Source organism: Centruroides vittatus, unplaced genomic scaffold (assembly GCF_030686945.1).
Source record: "Centruroides vittatus isolate TY-2023 unplaced genomic scaffold, ASM3068694v2 contig_801, whole genome shotgun sequence".
Classification (NCBI taxonomy): Eukaryota; Metazoa; Arthropoda; class Arachnida; order Scorpiones; family Buthidae; genus Centruroides; species Centruroides vittatus.
The window spans coordinates 512,736-530,526 of record NW_027122519.1 but is presented as its reverse complement, the minus strand read 5'-3'; the positions used below and the strand labels follow the sequence as shown (position 1 = coordinate 530,526).

General features: G+C 27.0%; 1 protein-coding gene across 4 annotated transcripts in view; it reads right to left on the bottom strand.

The window, feature by feature from the left end:
• The window catches only part of LOC136982050 (beta-1,3-galactosyltransferase 1-like), a 35,380-nt gene extending 22,149 nt beyond the window's left edge, over positions 1-13,231 (bottom strand). Inside the window, exons 1-2 of one of the 4 annotated variants that reach the window (XM_067278482.1) lie at positions 13,094-13,231; positions 12,570-12,693 (exon numbers count right to left, since the gene is read on the bottom strand). Coding sequence is in view for 1 of the 4 variants with exons in the window: in XM_067278478.1 (XP_067134579.1) it covers positions 13,094-13,099 (6 nt within the window). In the remaining 3 variants the exon portion in view is untranslated. Of the gene's footprint in view, positions 1-4,997; positions 5,165-12,569; positions 12,694-13,093 lie in introns of all 4 variants that reach the window. The other 3 variants (XM_067278481.1, XM_067278478.1, XM_067278480.1) reach the window with 3 other exon arrangements.
• Between the last annotated feature and the right edge of the window lie 4,560 nt (positions 13,232-17,791).

Here is a 17,791-nt window from a genome sequence, read left to right as displayed (position 1 = left end):
TCGTGATTGAGGAATTTTATCCCGCCTTTCATACTATTTTGTCATCTGAATATACTACTTCTTATCATTATTTCGAAACAGTGATAAGAAGTAGTATATTCTTCTTATCTCCTTTTAAAACCAAGCCTTTTATAGGGATAATTTTTATAAATACTTATATCACACGAATTTCTGTATAACTGCAATTATTAGGCGACTAAATTTATCATTTCAATCAATTAAATCATAAGTAGATCAGATAAAGCAGATTCTATTCTTTATTACAGTGTATTTGGCAATGTCGTAAGACCAATGGCAACCTCCCTCTGATGTAATAATAATTATCATCGATCTTATTATCTATCTACACTTAATAATAATTAATAATTTTTAATTCTAATTCTTAGAACAGTCCGAAGTATTAAAAAAAAGTTAAACAGGATTTCATTTCATCAATTAAACCGACACACGAGTAAATTAATTGCAATAAAAACCTCGAAAAAACAAAAACCCCAAGCTAAACATTTACTTAAGTTTACTAATTTCCTTTTATGCTATTTTCACCTACATAAGTGCTGTATTTTAATGAAAAATTCTCGTGCCAGGAATATAGTTATAATTCCTCATTAAGGTTTAAACAAATAAATAATGAAGTATTCTAGATTTAAATTAATATGTATGTATATATCGCACAATATTCATTATTTTAAGAATTATCTGGATAGCTCTAAGCCTTAAAAAAAAACTGGAAAAATGTGTGTAATAATAATCAATAATTTTCAATATAAAAATGAAATATTGGATAGACGAAAATTTCCAATTTGTGTGTGACATTTTAAAAATCTCGACTGTGCTAAAAACACGTGTCTCGCCGATAGCGATAAAACGAAGGAGACCTTTTCAAAACAATTGACAGCAGGCCGATATTCAATTATATATGTCAGTATTATCGGGTCGAGTTACGGCAGTCATTTCATACGCCAATCCAAATGGTTATCGTGATTGCAATCAGAATTAACCACAAATCACAAAATAGGGAACGACTTAAAAATTCCAATTAAAAACAAATGAAATATAGCTGAAAATTAGCATATTAAAAACAGGTCTGCATTCACTAAATATTTATAATATTAAAGAATAAAAACGTTCAATCGATTAAGTATTCCTAAACTTTTCTAATTAGTTGATTACGTTAGTAGTATTTATGATTATAGGTCTCGATATATGGAAATGTAATCAAGCAACCAATAATCCTAATGATACAAGGTCGAATTTCTTAATATACTTGTAAACATAACGGCTGGATGGCCGAGGAGGAATTTTGGGATACGTCAGCCCAGTCCATAACCATTCTGCCGCCCCCATTATGGAATTTGCCAAATTCGAAATGAGATTTCAAGATGAGGGCTTCTTGTGCCCACAGAGCAGAAAGGTTTTAAAAAATATAAAAACATTATATACAGTAATATTTATTCACATCATAAGCAGATGTTATGATATGCATAATTAACCAATATATGTATTTTGTAATGTCGAAAAAACAAAATAAAGTGGTTGAAATTAATCAATTCTTTGACAAAATATAAATTAGTGTTTTAATATTTGAAACTTTACAATGAATGCTTTTAATGTTAGTATTTAGGCTAGAAACCAATAATTCTTCATAAATGTATTCAAATTTTAAAAAAATATATAAAAAACTTTGTTAAATCATTAGAATTATATTTTTGAAAAAATCTAAAACTCAGAGAAAAATGTTCTCAATAAATTAAAAATTATAATAATAGCGATTAGTAATTCAACATTAATCACAAATTTAGCATTTATAAAAAAAAAACTAATTTTAAAATCAGGAAATTAAGTTAAGTCTAAAACACAGGACGTAATTTATTAATGATAAAGGTTAGCTGTAATTTTTCATTCCAGTATATAATTCCTGTATAAAAACTAAGTATTTGCATGAAAAAATTAAGCTGAATTCTTATTCGAGTAAAGCTGTATTCGAAAGGTTTAAAACGAATACACCAAATTATAAATAAACAAGTAAAACGGCAAGGCCGTATTTGGGACAAGACTATCTCGGAAACTCCCTATTAAGCGGGATCATTTCGACGCTCCCGGCGGGTCTCGTTCTCATTCTCCAATCATCTTTGGTATCGCTGGTTTTGAGCGCGATCATTCAAACTTCGCCGGCCACAGCGACGACCACGAGGTCTTTCACGATGCATTTTCATCGAAATTAACCTATAGAATATTGAAATTTTTCTCCGTTGCATGACGCCCCAGGTTGAATTTTTGTCAATGCGAAAATTTCCCGTTTTTGAAAAAAAAATAATGGTGGCTATTGTATCGTTCGCAATTATTTCTTTTTATTTTGCACAAACGATATATATATACACTAATAAACGTAAAAAGAAAAAATTATATTTCGAAAGTTAGTTTTAATATAAAATTATAACGACGCGCCATCTAGTTTCAAAAAGTTCAGATGATGAAACGAGGTATCTCCGGTCAATTGGTGAAAGTTCGCACGTGGCGACCAGAAATATGTGGGAAATAACACGGGACAGGTAGATGGGTTTTTTTTCAAAGATTCGTTTGTCAAAATTCGATTTAGCAACATTCGCTTTTCGAACTTCCCAACGCACGTGTTGGTCAAAATTCGATTTCACAATATTCGAATTTCCAACCAGCAACGCACGCGCAAATCTCGCACTACTGCCTGTTTGTAGAGAGTGTCGCCATTTTGTATTTTATTGTGTTTCGGTTCTCGGTCCCCTGACTATCTAAGAGTCTGGTTTTTTTTTATGCGCGCATGATTTGGGCACCTAATACTCTCTGCCAAATTTAAACTCCTGACATGTACTCCTTCATACCTCTAAGCAGATAAGACAGCAGGCAGCACGATTTTATAAACAAGACAGTCTTGTCAATAAAACGTTAAAATAAACGAATCATAAAATTAGAGCAATTAAATTTTTTCAATTTATGCATTTTATTTTAACAATACTTTACATGCTATCCATCCATTTCTATCGTCAGGATTAAACGATCGTATAATGAACTGACGAAATATCATCATGCATCATTGACATACGAATGAAACCTCATGGAACAACATGCCAAGAAAAATAATAATTCAGTGAACACTTTCTTGTATTGTTCGAGTTGAATTAACAATTTTTCAGAACAGAACTTGCTACATTTATTAATTTAAAATTTAAAAATTCTTATAGTTCATAACAAAAAATCCAATAGAATCAATCTCAAATGAGTTTTTTTCAAAAAATTAATTATAAATTAATGCCAAATATAAGATTTATACACATCGGGTAAAAAACTAAAAATAATATTCCAATACGTTATTCATAAGTACTTTTCAACACTAAAAACGTTATTTTATTATTCATATAAAATATCCTGAAGAATTTGATCAGTGACACGAGAGTTCTGAAATGGTCAAATTTCAGTAAAAAGTAAAAAAACATTCTATAAAAGATTCATTGGTATAAAGAACTGGAACCTAGCCAAAAATATGGGGTTTGACGATTGTCCTTTTTTTAAAAGACATCTGTATGAAAATGAAGTCTAAATCTGCCAGGAACATCGACAGGTTAATCACAATAATTAACTGATTCTTATTAACTTTCAATGAAACCCTATAAATATTTTGAGCTTGCTCAATTGTTCTATAAAAAAGTTATAAGCATTACAATCAAAAACAATGGTATTACCAAGCTTTGTTGACGTCTTGAGGATTCCTCGACCTCTATCAACCCTCTTTTCCTACAAATTCACAATATCCTGAACTGTCATATACACAACCAAGTGGACTAATAATTTTCAATGAACCTTTTCAATTGACCCCTCCCCCCGAAAATGCTTTATCGACTTCTTTGGGGGCATCTGATCTAAAATGTATAAGCTACTCTGTATTCCACTATCATCTTTAAAATTCTTATAATAATGTAAGATACCGATATTAACTGGAATCCAGTTTCATTAAAATGGATGACCAAATACAAGGGAATAAAGCTATTCCGCAAATCTAGTTTTATGTCAAATTCAAATATTTTTAGTATAAATTTGTAGGAGATCATCATATATATAAGAAATCTTTTCGGTAATTATGAATTATACACCGAATAACGAAGATAAAATTGAAAACTTTTACTATAAAAAGACACGAAAAAATAGTAATTTTCATTGAAAATCAAAATGAAATGAACATATTAATATCCAATGAAAATTCTGCTAACATTTAGCAAAACATCTGAATTAACTGATAAAACTTATTGACCGAAGAAGGGAGAAGAAAGGTTACTTCATCAAGCAATAAAGGAAGCAAAGTAACCACGAGTAACGGTTATTACAAATTGTTTTTCTTGGCGATTACATAATTAAGTAATTTCATTTGCAACGTACTCTAACTATACTCTAATTTTTTAAAACCAAACAAGTATATTTAAATTGTCTAAATATAATGAAAAATAATGTAAAAAAAAAACATTCAAAAAGCTAAAGTTTTCGATCATAATCATCCTGGAAACATAAATTTACATATTTTACAGACCGGATGCAATAAATTACCGGAACTGCAACTAAAACATTATTAAAATAAAAAACATTTCATTAAAAAAATACAATAAAGTTTGAAACGATTGATTAATCAAATGAAACAGTTTAAATACTTGAAAACATGTTAATTAGTAAAAAAAATTCCTTTTATAAACACAAAATAAAACACTAGAAATTCAAAAATAGTGCAATGCAAATATTTCACCTTGATAAAGAATAGTTGAAATATCGATCAATAAAAGCGTTTATATAATCGATTGATCAATTATAGTTAAGACAATCGATTAATTACTATTACATGCGAACATTTTATTTCATTTTTTACCTAAATATTAGTTATAGAAGGCTCGAAAAGTCAGTATATTGTACTAAGTTTTCTGTAACTGATACATCCAGCATTTAATTGGATCGGTAATTAACAGCAATGTTTATTGACTTACCGGTGTATTTGGTGACAGAACTGTCCTGCAACATTAGAAGAACTGGCGGGACAATGTGACGCCAGGCAAGACGATTGTCTAGCAGAGTAGCCGACTATACGGGAAAATGTAGGAATTAAACGATGACTAGCTCCCTCTATAAGCGGTCATTATCCTTTATGTACAACCTACGGAGGAAGTTAATCAATAATTTGCGTATCCTACACTATTATTCTAATTAATAAAATAATCATCTTGCTTTTATTAGCTTCACTCTAAAAATTAAGGATCCATATTGCGGGTAATCGATTGTCTGCTTATGTAAAGAACAACGTTCAATATTGATGCTTGTTTTGTAACAAATAATAAAAGGAATTGAATATATTTAAATATTAAAAAATTTACTAGTTTGAATTTAATTTAAATATTTATAAAATTTCAATTAAGCATTCAATTTAGATGGCAGTTAAAATTTTAAAATGCTGTTGTATTGTACCAAATCTACTGACTAATTTCCTTTTTATTTTTAATTATTTTTCACTTTATTCCTTTAAAATAAATTATCTAACTTATAAATTTTGTTAAATACAAAGATTTATTATTACAGAATAATAATTATTTTTTCAAGGACTTATTATTATTTTAATATATAGTCTTGTATACTAGTAAATTATAGAAGAGAATAAATCAATAAAAATTCAACTCATTTTAATAATTTATATAATCGATAGGAGAAGCAAGCATTGGTATTCTCTCCTGAAACTGCTTATTTATGTATTTGATGGAAGTAAAAGAATATTTTAGAAACGTCTTCCAGATATTCTTTTTAATTCATTTTCCAGTAGCACGTTATAGTTTCATGGGGCCCAGGTAAATTTGAATTTGAAGCCTATTGCAGTCTACAGCGTTGACTTTAGACATTTTTCTTCCAGGGAATTTTTTTGGAGAAATATTTTCTTATAAAAGATTCGTTTGGGGCCTCTTGGTGGAGGCCCCAGGCAATTATCCTTCTTGTCCATTGGAAAATGACGGTGGCACGTTATCCTAATACTGTAGTTTAACAGTTAAAAATTCATTGAATTAAAATTTAATATTTAATAAATGAAATTATACTTTTATAAAATTTTTCTATGTATAAAAGAAATCAAATCACTGATCAAGCAATAACTCATTTAAAAATGTAAAATGATTTAATTTGTGTAATATAGAGCATAAGAAAATACAATAAATATATTAATTGACTCGAGAAATTTGAGAAAAATTTATGAACCTTATTTAAGATACATTTAATTTCTCCACTTAAGAGTTGAGATAAATATAAACGAGAGTATAAATCTATTCAATTCTATTATTTAGGTCTTGGAGCGCTGAAAATGCTAACAACTTGGTACGCATTTAATTAACTCTTTACACAGCCATAATTTAAGAGAAATTTTACTGTAAATAACTTTGTTTACACGAAAAAACCCTCTGGTTTTTAAGAAGTTCGGCAAATAGGAAAAAAAAAAAAATGTCTTCTAACTTTACATAGGCGGTCTCTTTTAAGGGAAGCCAGAATGTTTTCAGACCAAAATGGCATCAGCAACTAAATATAGATCTGTGTATAGTAGAATGATTTTTTTCTTCTTCTTGATATAACCTAAACCCAAAATATCTGTTTATATAGAGTACACGGTGTTTATTTTCTTCCAATATCGTTTACTTAGTTTAAAATTTCGTAATATACAAGATGTTTCTTAGAAAAAACTCAATTTATAACACGAAATAATTGATTCCATCAAAAGCATAGGTGCTATTAAATTAGAAGAACTATTCGAATTTCCTCACTTTTTAGGTCATTATACAGCATTTTTACATTATAACAAGTCGTATGAATTTTCATGTATAATAAAATAAAAACACTTCATACGAAAAGTATTAAAATTAAGTCTTAAGTAGGAATTAACCTTTAACCTTTATACCAGAGTTCGTAAATACAGTACTGTTACGTAAATTAGGTTAACAAAACCTGTATTAACACAGCTATAATAGAAAATATGATAATCGATGAATAATATAACTGTTCTTTGCACCATTTACTTAATGAGAGATTGTTAATTTCGTAAAGCATTTGTCGATCTTTGAAGAAAAATTACAGCTGTAAGCAATAATAATAATAATAATAATAACTATCGTTCAAATATGTTCACTTCAAAGGTCAACGATGGAGAGATGCTGCAGTAAACAAAATTAAAATAGCTAATTAAACATTGTCATACTCAACAATCTTTCATTTAAATATCCCAGAAACATTGTGCTCCAGTAAATGTATGTTAATATACAACTAACTCTAGCGTAGCGTAATTTTATAACAATCAATTAAATTAAAATTCTCTGGAGATTTAAAATAATTGCATATATTAAATGGAGATTTTCTAGGAAATATATTTTACTTTCATATTAAAATGATATAGCTAACGTTGAGCGCACTTAAATATCATAGAATACAATCAGTTTGATTGGAAAAATTTGAGATAAGATCATATAGATAAGAGCTAATTATATCATTTAATTAGGTATTATTTTATCTATAATTATATTTGCATAAATTAAAATTAATTATGGGAAATTAGTATTAATTTCGCTACCTACAGTTGAATGTATAATCCAAGTATAAAAGAATCATTGAAAACAATTTAAATAACAATTTTCTTAAATCATAAATATTAATATTTCATAAAGTAGAATTTTATTAAAATTTTTACAACTGATTAAATCTTTACTGTTCTTAGTTAATTATTTTAAAAAATCTTAATAAATATTTAAATTAAAATCACTTTACTTCAAAAATAACACGTTTGCATCTCTTCACAAATTAGAACTTTATTTTTCTTAACTCATGAATAATTTAATGTTAACTACAGTTATTAGACCCAGTATATTCAACTTCAGTAGAATTCTTCCTTGCAATATCGATTGAATACTTTTAAATCATAGTAAAAAATACAATTTTTTAAACGTTAAACTATATAAAACAGTATATAAATTTGAAAATCCACAGATATTTTTCGAATTTAGATACGTGCCTTAACTTGACTTTTCAACTATAATCGTTAGAAAATAAATAGGAATGGGTAGCAAATCTGTGGGAAATTCAGAATCTGTTGTTAACTATTCATTCGACTGACTAAAATGTTTGTTTTTATGTTACAATAATGCTTTTTTCCTTTAGTTTTTTCCCTGAATTCTTAACATTATAAAAAAAAGAAATGTTATCAGTTTGAAACAAAATTATCTTATTCTAAACTAAAAAAACAATTTACTATAATGGTTAAATTTTTATGTTTATTAGTATTGTAGCCATACAATTATGAAAAATATAGAGTAAACGATTATAAATACGATTTTTAAATAAATTCGGAATGTAAAATTAACACGAACCTCTTATTTATAATTTAGTTTTGATTAAAAGTTAATTTAAAAGGCGATTTAATATTCTCAAAAAATAATCTAACTTTCGAATACATTAATAAAATTAAAAACTCGTGTTCATGATAACACGAATTTAAGAAAGGAAACATCAATATTTTCTAAGCTTACAGCTCGTTTTAAATCAGCGCATCCAATCAAAGAATAATAAGATTTAAAGTTGGATCAACTCCAAACGATTCAAAACTCTTACAAATACTCCATTTGAATAGTCAGAATCTATTATTTTCCAAATACTTCATCATAAAATCACATCCATACAGTTTTTACAAAATATTCCATTTAATAATTAGAATAATTAATATATAATAATAATAATAAAAACCACTGTTTACCTGACTAGCTGTATGGCTAAGAGCCAAAGTTTGTTAATAAATCTACTACACACGAAACAGGATCACGAAAATGAATTTTTATTTATTACGTGAAGAATCATATTGGAAAAATAATTATAAAGTAATTTTGCTGGGAAATTAATTATACACTGCGGTGCAGTGTAAACAAGCAATTGAAAATGATGCGCTTCATTTACATCGTAGCTAGGTTGGGTCCTGAATATATCGCAATTATTCTATTAAGGTTATCCAAATAGAAATTCCACACCCGCATGTCAATTTGTTGGATCGTGAAATTAACCAAATATTGAACCAATTAAAAACAACTTTCTTTCCATGTCTTCGCTTCTTAAAATCAAGAAAAATAAAGGAGTAAACACAAGAAAGCTCGAGACCAAACAATAGAAGTGCCTCGAGGAAATATGAAATGACAATAGAAATAATCTAAAACAGAAGTAAAAATAAAAGACTCAAACCAATCCAGAATCGTAGTTGTTTTTCTTAACTGTATTGATTATATTCGAAAAAAATAACTCTTAAGCATTATAAATAAATATCAAAGATGATAATAATACGCTATTCAATACGCCAGCGCATCTCCCATTTTCCAATAATCTTTGGCTTATTATAACAACAAAATCATTGAATTTAATCTATAAATTTTTTTTATTGGTATACACTTAATTTTTACCTAATTTACATAGAAAACGATTATATATTGTTGCTATTCAGTAATGAAGACGATTCAACTTACGCGGGGGAGGGAAAAAAAGTTTCTAAATTAAATAATTACAGTAAAGCCTGTCCAAAACGAGGGGAAAAAATCATGAAAACGAAGCGATTTTCTAAGTTAAAAAAACACCGAAAATATACTTTTTGGTGCCGTGCAATTCCGGTTTACGCAGGTTTTACTGTACATGAAAATTTCAGATAATAGATTTATCCACCAATGCAAAACATATAATTTGTATTGAGAATAATTGCATGAGCTATATCAAGAAAACTGAGGAAATCTTTACAAATCGTACAATTGATTTGGTGTAAAAATTAAAAATTGCTGAAGGAAATTTAACAATACGATTTAAATTGAAGGAAAAAAAAAAAAATTATCAATTTAGTTTTGGAAATGTAAAAACATGAGATCGTTAAATACAGATCGATGATGTAAATTTCACTTATATATAAGAAAAATTTAATACTTTACATTATAAAAACAATAATATTTTTATTATAATACTGTTAAAATGATTTTAAAAAATTCTAATAAATTGATGATGATTATCGAATTTAAAGACTCGAACTTCAGTTTAAAAATGTTTACGAATGATCTACGAATCAATATATCAATTAATATTTATAATTATAAACCATTAAAAAGAAAAAAAAATTAATAAAACTGGAATTTTTTTTTTTTTTTTTTTAATATCCTACAAATTTTCTATTAATATTTTTCTTGGTAAAAGCGTATGCTGTGTAAAATTAATTACAAATCCCAAAAGAAAACATTTCAAAATTTATCATTTTCTTGGGATTTGTAAAATTATTTCCTCTTATTTAAAAAATATGTCTAAAGGAAAATATCTTAAGCTTTGAAGTTTCCTACAACTAACAATGCCAATCTCATCTTTAAATGTTTTAAAAATTTAAATAAAACGAATTAAAAGTATTTTTTTAATTCTTTCAAAGAAAATGTTAAAATTTTCATCCCAAACTCGAAACAAAACAAACGAAATTTACCGAATTCATCCTATTAAAGTATGAGGTGGTTTTACAGAGCGTTGATCAGAACAGTTTCAAATGAAACATCTGTTGGGAGGTGGACAAACTAATTTGAACCGGATGTACGAAGAAATTACATCTACACAACTTCTAAATACTAAGAAACAACAATAAAAATCACGAAAACAAAATCAAAACCACAACTAAAATTACTCAATTTATCAGCAGCTCATCATTGATCGATAAAACTAAACAACACATTCTGATTTATTTCTTAATAAATTATGAGCTTAGTTATTACATGCCAAACTGCAATAAAATAAAATAATGCGATTTTATTCTATTATATTAATATGTAAAATATGAAAAACTACTTTTATAACAATCATAATTCCTGAGAAATGCAAAAATTTAATTAGTAAGCACACTTTGCAACATTTAATTAATTCGCTCAAAATTTATGAATTGAAAATGAGGAATTCTGTAAAGTCATCTTTATATACAAATAACAATTAAATTTAAAAAAAAATGAATAAAATTCTTGGCACGGAAAATATGATTAAATACTCGAATTTTATATTATATTAAATGGAACTTTTTAAATTAAAATATATCGTTTGCGTAGTTCCAACAAAAGGAAAATACAATTGTTTACATAGAATTGTACTCTATAATTACCAATACATTCAGAATTATAAAAAATAAAGAGTATAATTGTAATTTTTATTTTTAATTTCAAACAATATATTTATATTTTGTAATAGTTAAAAAGTTTTTAATAATATATTTATGATTTTTTTTCATTAATAATTTAATCTAGTAGTTGAAACCTCGTTAGAATATTATGTAGTAATTACCTAGTGAAAATTTCCGCCTAAAATTATTGGATTAGTTCCAAAAAACTATCCTTTTTTTCTTGCGGCATTTTCGATAAGAAACTTGGATATATTTCAAAAAAATAACGAAATTAAAATTCGTAAAGTGATAAAAATGATGAAGCGTTTAAACCAAAATAATTTTCAACTTTTAACTCTGACACAAATTACAACCGAAATATATGGGGTCGAAACTTAAATTATTAAATGAGATTTATTTCCATGACTAAATTCACACGAGAGGGCCATTTACATGTTATACAGTAAAGTTTAAACACTTATCATATATACAATACTCCGCTTATTGTAATCGCGGATTGTCCAGTTATTTATCAAAATTAACAGGTTCCAACTTATTATAAACCATAAAACTTCAGTTATTGTTATCATCTTCGGGTAAATACGTGGTGTTTTTATGTTTTCCTTTCTCTGGCAGCCTGAACATGTGGCTGATAACAATAAATGATAATGATTTTTATGCTACCAGTACTTTAATCGTTTTAATCGTTATTCTCTCACAATAAAATAGTTTAAATTGCTAGCTATTGTTGAAATTACTGTACGAAGTATTTATTAATTAATAATTATAATTAAGGTTTTCAACTTATACGTTTTTAAATTGTTTTAACGTTAGCATCAGTGAAACCAGCACTTCCTCTAATTGTAGTCTTATTTACTTATCCCGCTTAATGTTAACAATCGGTTACTGTTATCAGCTAGGAGACTCCCAAAGTTGTTATTAAGATAATTACACTTACACTAGAAATAAATAGCGTATCTTTATTTAGAAGAAGCCATGTGTTAACGTTATAAAAGTTCAAAATTTACAATCTATTGAACATGGTGTTAAATGGCGCGAAACATTCACTGTCAAAACAAAAAACTTAAAATCATACGATAAAAGAAAAATTCCACGAGTACAGATAAAACGAAATATTTCCAATGTTGGTGAATTAAAGGACGTCTAACCATGACCTTAATTGGAAAAAGTAGAAATGATTAGAATTAAAATATAAATATCAAAACCAACTCGTGAATTTTCAACCAAATGTTCACTCCGGAATTAATACTGTTTGCTGGATAACTCACGCAATCTACAACTTTAGGGCGTTACCCATTGGAAGTTAACTTTTCAAAGATATAAAATAAAATAAAAATTCAAAAGTAAATTTACCAGTAAAGCGTTAAAAACAAACCTGAAATACTCGTCTTTTAATGCTCGTTCATCTTCTCTGACATCATTAGCAAAGCTGCATTCCTTTCTTTAAAGCTAGTTATATTTCTCCACTCGTTTTAAACAAAAGAAAACAATAATAGGATCTGAAGCAATTAATTTAACCTTCAAAAACCACTATTTAAACTAGATGTCAACATAAAGATAAATCGAAAGTGTCGGAACATTCCGACACCCACAATAACCAATCATAATTTATGTTATACAAAAATCGATTTGAAAATTCACGTGAAACACGAAGCGAGTAAAATACAGAGACCATTAAGAAATTTCTAAACAAAGGATGATAACAATAGATGCTTATTAACGCTAACAAACGGGATATGGCGTAAAGCAGATGCGGTCAATTTTACTAGTATATAAAGAAAAACAAAAACCCTCCTCTTTGACCTATATTCAACGTGATCCGCAATACGAAGATTTGGTGTTACGACCAAATTTACTATTAAATTATGTTACTGGTTAATAATATAATAACATACTTACAATCATCAGTAAATCATCATTTTTAGTCGTCCGTATCGACAAAAAACATCGCTTGATGAGTGGCTTAACTCTTTCTACCTTCCCTGCCTCGTTAACAGAAGCTCCTACATCGACAATGAAGGTAAATGTGTATTTTGATTCACGTACTGGTATGACATTATAGTACGGCGTGGCGCATGCTCTAAAACCCACTATGACATCACACCCGGAGATACAGCGTATAATTTAAATTACGTTTTTTTTATTTATAAACTCGCTTAATTGCGTTATAAGTTAATAAATAATAAGTTTTAATTAATATTTGTTTAATAATTTTATTATATTGTGTAAAAATTTTATTTTAATCTTTTGTATAATATGCTATTATGCTTCCATCTGTTGGTCAGAAAGTTAATTATTCCTACGAAAATTTCGTAAGTGTAAATTAGCCACATTATATAAAATCTCAAGTTGTAAATAAATTATATGCCATTATAATTAAGCTTTATTTTTAATTAATACTTTCTGTTAAACAAGGCTTTGTATTATAATTTAATGCTATATATACGTATCAACTATATATATGCTTAAATTTACGTAAGATGGATGATTTTAAAAATTTCTTACGTATCGATTTATCGATGATCAATTGAAGAAAAATAGCTACATTTAATCCACTTTCTACGTTATATAATTTTTTTAAATATTAATTTTCATATAAGAAATCTAAACCATTATTTTGAGCTTAAATTTTCAGAAAAAATTTTAATTATTAAATATTTAAAAAGTTTTTCTCATTAATTAAATTAATCGCATTAAACATGTGATTGCGAAAATAATTAACATACTAATAATTTATTAAATGTAAATATAAATATTTAAATATATCGGTTATTTTATAACTGAAATGTTTAAATATGCATAAGTATAGAGTTAAAGCTATAAAAATAATTACAGTCGAACCTCCTATAAACGTCACCTCTAAATGGCGGCCATTTTTTTCAGGTGTTTCTTTTTTTAAATTCATACGAAACAACCTTTAAGCCAAAACTATCTCCGAAGAACCGCCATTTTTTTATGAGTCATCAGTGACCATTGTTCAGAGGTTTAACAGTTCTATTTGAATAATTTACTTAATTTATAATAGAAAACTATGGTAATTACAATAAAGAACAATGGCATTATGCATACACTATTATAAATACAGTATTAAATAATTGATATTATATAATTGTTACACTCAATTGAAAATATTATTTTAAACATTATAAATAAAATTAATGCATTATTTTAGTGTTAATTAACAAATACATTTATTTATCAGTGAAATATTTGTATTTATTTATCATTTATACGTTCCATTTATAATTAAAATCGCGTAAAAATGTAAAATGTAGTTATTCTGTTTATTGACAGATGGCAGCACATTTAAGCGTGTGTCAGTGACCGTGTATAAATGGTAGAGAAAGTATGCACTTTTTCCAGTCTGATTATTTTCAACGTTAATGTATTTTACTGCCGGGTCGTATCTTTTATTTCAAAGAAATCTTGCAACAATAAAGATTTTTGCGTAGTATTATGTATAATAAAGGCAAATGAACTATGAAAACTACAACAAAAGTCATATGTTATCGCAAACGAGGTTCTGTTTACATTAATATTTCCTCTTCCACGTGAATAATTCACTTCTATTGTAATAACATATCATATATGACAAGTAGAAAATAAGTTGCCATTATTAAAACTCTATTATCGTTAGAAAAACGAAAAGATAAAATCTACGGAAATAATTGAAAATTTAATTCTTTCATAGAATAATTTATAATTATAAAAATTTTTAGTTTCAAAATTAATAATTTAAATGTTATAACGGCAGTAAAAATATTATTTAAAAGAAACTATTCGGGCATATAAAAGGATCTTTTTTACAAGCCCTCTTAGTGCCCTTTTTTCAAGCCCATGGTAAATTCGGCTAGGTCAACACGGAAGGAGGGAAGTTAATGGAATCTTTAGGAGGACAGACCAGCCCTCTGGAGAATTCTTGAAATTTTCTATTGCTCGGATTCGAATCCGGGTCCCCCCTCACAGAGGCAGATGATGCCCGAATCGCCTCGGCCTATAATAAACATATCATTATTAATCCTTTTAATATGAAAATAATTTATCTAAACATATAAATGTAGCTGTAATGTTTTATATTTTAAACTTAATTATCAGAATATTAGATTATTTATTTTCTTACCGAATTTAAAAATTTTTATTTTGTTAAGTTATAATAAAAATAAATAATTAAAAAGCCGATAATGTCAAGTAAGTTATTTATTATAATTAACTAAAATTACAAACTAAATCCGAAAGTTTTAATTAAAATTTATAATTTATTCTGTAAAAAATAGATAATATATTTTTTTAAAGTAGAAAATAAGAAGTTTGGTTGTTGAATTGACAATAATCTCATTACTAGAAATGCAGGTATTTAGTCTTTCGATCGATATCTTGTATAAAAGAAAAAGTTTACACGGAATTATTTTGCTGAATTGCATTTCTTTTACAAGATTGAATTAATGTCTAATAGATATCAATGTCTATAATTATATCGTGTCAAATTATTCAAGCAATAACACGTTAACTCGATTCATCATAACTACAAATGCAGATAGTTATCAGATATAAATAATTATTTATCTAAATTACATGATTTATGGAACAAAATATGATAATTTTTCATAGAATTTATTAAATTCCCAGTAATATGGAGATTAATTAGGGGCTCGGGAGGCCCGGTGTTTCTTATCTTTGTAAATAGATGGAGAAACGTCAAATAAGTACAGAAAAAACATTGCAATATGATAAACGCATTTTCACACAACACGGTAAAAACCTGTTCAAGACGGAACATTAATAAAATGGAAACCTGCCTAAAAGGGAAAATATTCGGTACCGTACGAATCCGGTATACACAGGTTTTACTGTACAATATCTAGAAGCTTACTCTTCATCTACAGTACAGTGATAGCACTGTACTGTGGATGAAGGATGAATTTAGGTTGGCATGCTCCAATATCATTTCCGGTCGTGCTACCGATATGGCGTTATATTAGTAAATTATTGAATAACTTGAGGAGACATTTTCTATACATTTTATAATCCTTCTCCGGTAATTATGTACAGTACATTTTAAATATATTAAACGTAAACAAATTTTCTGAATAAAATTCTCTAAAGCCTAATTATAATATTGAGAGTGAATATTAAAACTTATCATGAAGTAACACGAGAAACAATTACTCATATTTTAATTTTTTATGCTACTGAAAATTAGTTATCTTAAAAATATTGCCAAAAAAAAAAAAGAAAAGAAAAACACATGCCATAGTAGAAATACTAAATTGCTTTAAAAAGTTTTTGGTAAACGTGCCTAAAAATAAATGGGTTTTACCTGCTGCTGTACTAAGAAAAACCTGAGTTAAATTCTTGTCAACGGGTCAATAGAGCCATGGCTACGCCACTGACTACATATCCTAAAGTGAATACAAAATAGAAAAGCAAATATTTATTTTCCGGAGAGTTAGCTTCTTTAAATTCTAAAATTGTTCCAACAATCTGTCGATTGTTTACAATTTTTTCCAACACCTTTAAGAAAGAAGAAAGTTGAAAACTTCACATCTAAAGCAAAAACATTCAAGTTTATTATAACAATAATTTAATTTTAGTTAAATTATACTGTATATACATATGCACGTGGGGTTATTTTGGAAATTATTGAATTTTTGCTTTTATATATATATATACATTTTTTCGTGAATACACGTGCATCACGCACACTAAAAACAGTGAAGTTACTTCTTTATTATTATAACAAAAAAAGTGTATCTTCCTTGTTATAATAAGAGAGAGGATGTCATTTATAGATAAGGGAGTGTTTATTTTACTACAGAAATTAAGAAAAAAAAACTTATTACAAGCATATTAATATATATTATTATTGTTTTTAAAAATATATTTTTTGTTTTAATGTTAATTCGAACATTAATGTGTAGATTAAAATAAAATTTACTAAATGTAATATTCATAATGTAGAAAACACATGTAAAAATGGGGCTATTGCGTGATGAAAATCGTCTCACGCTGCAAGAATTCTTTTTAATTTCGTATAGAAATAAAACAATATAATAAATATTGCGAATTGAAATTATACGAGAATTATTCTACTTTAATTTAATAAAAGTGTTTAATTTTAACTTTATATTTATCGTTGATTGGTTTAGAAAAAAACGTCTTAAAAATTGAAAATTCATAAATAACTATTGAATAAAACGGGTCGTTCTACATAAAATTCGATCTATCTACAGATTAATGTTTGCCTTCGAGCTACGATCGAAGAGAAAACAAGTAAATATTACGTCATGCTGGTAGAACAACGTTAAAAATATACTGAATGATCATTAAGTAATTTCAGGAGGAAATAATAAAATTTTATTGTTATATAAATTATTATATAACAATATTATTAAATAAATTATTTTGGGCACGAAATACTTAAAAATAAATAAATTATGTAATTTGCATGAATCATTTTGTAACAATCATTAAAATAATTAGTTATGTATTATCAGTCAGGCGTGTAATTTCTCCTTTCATAAATATCACAACTCTATAAAATAGCCTTTAAAGAAACAGATCATTAAGAACGTTTTAAACATTATTTCATTATATAAT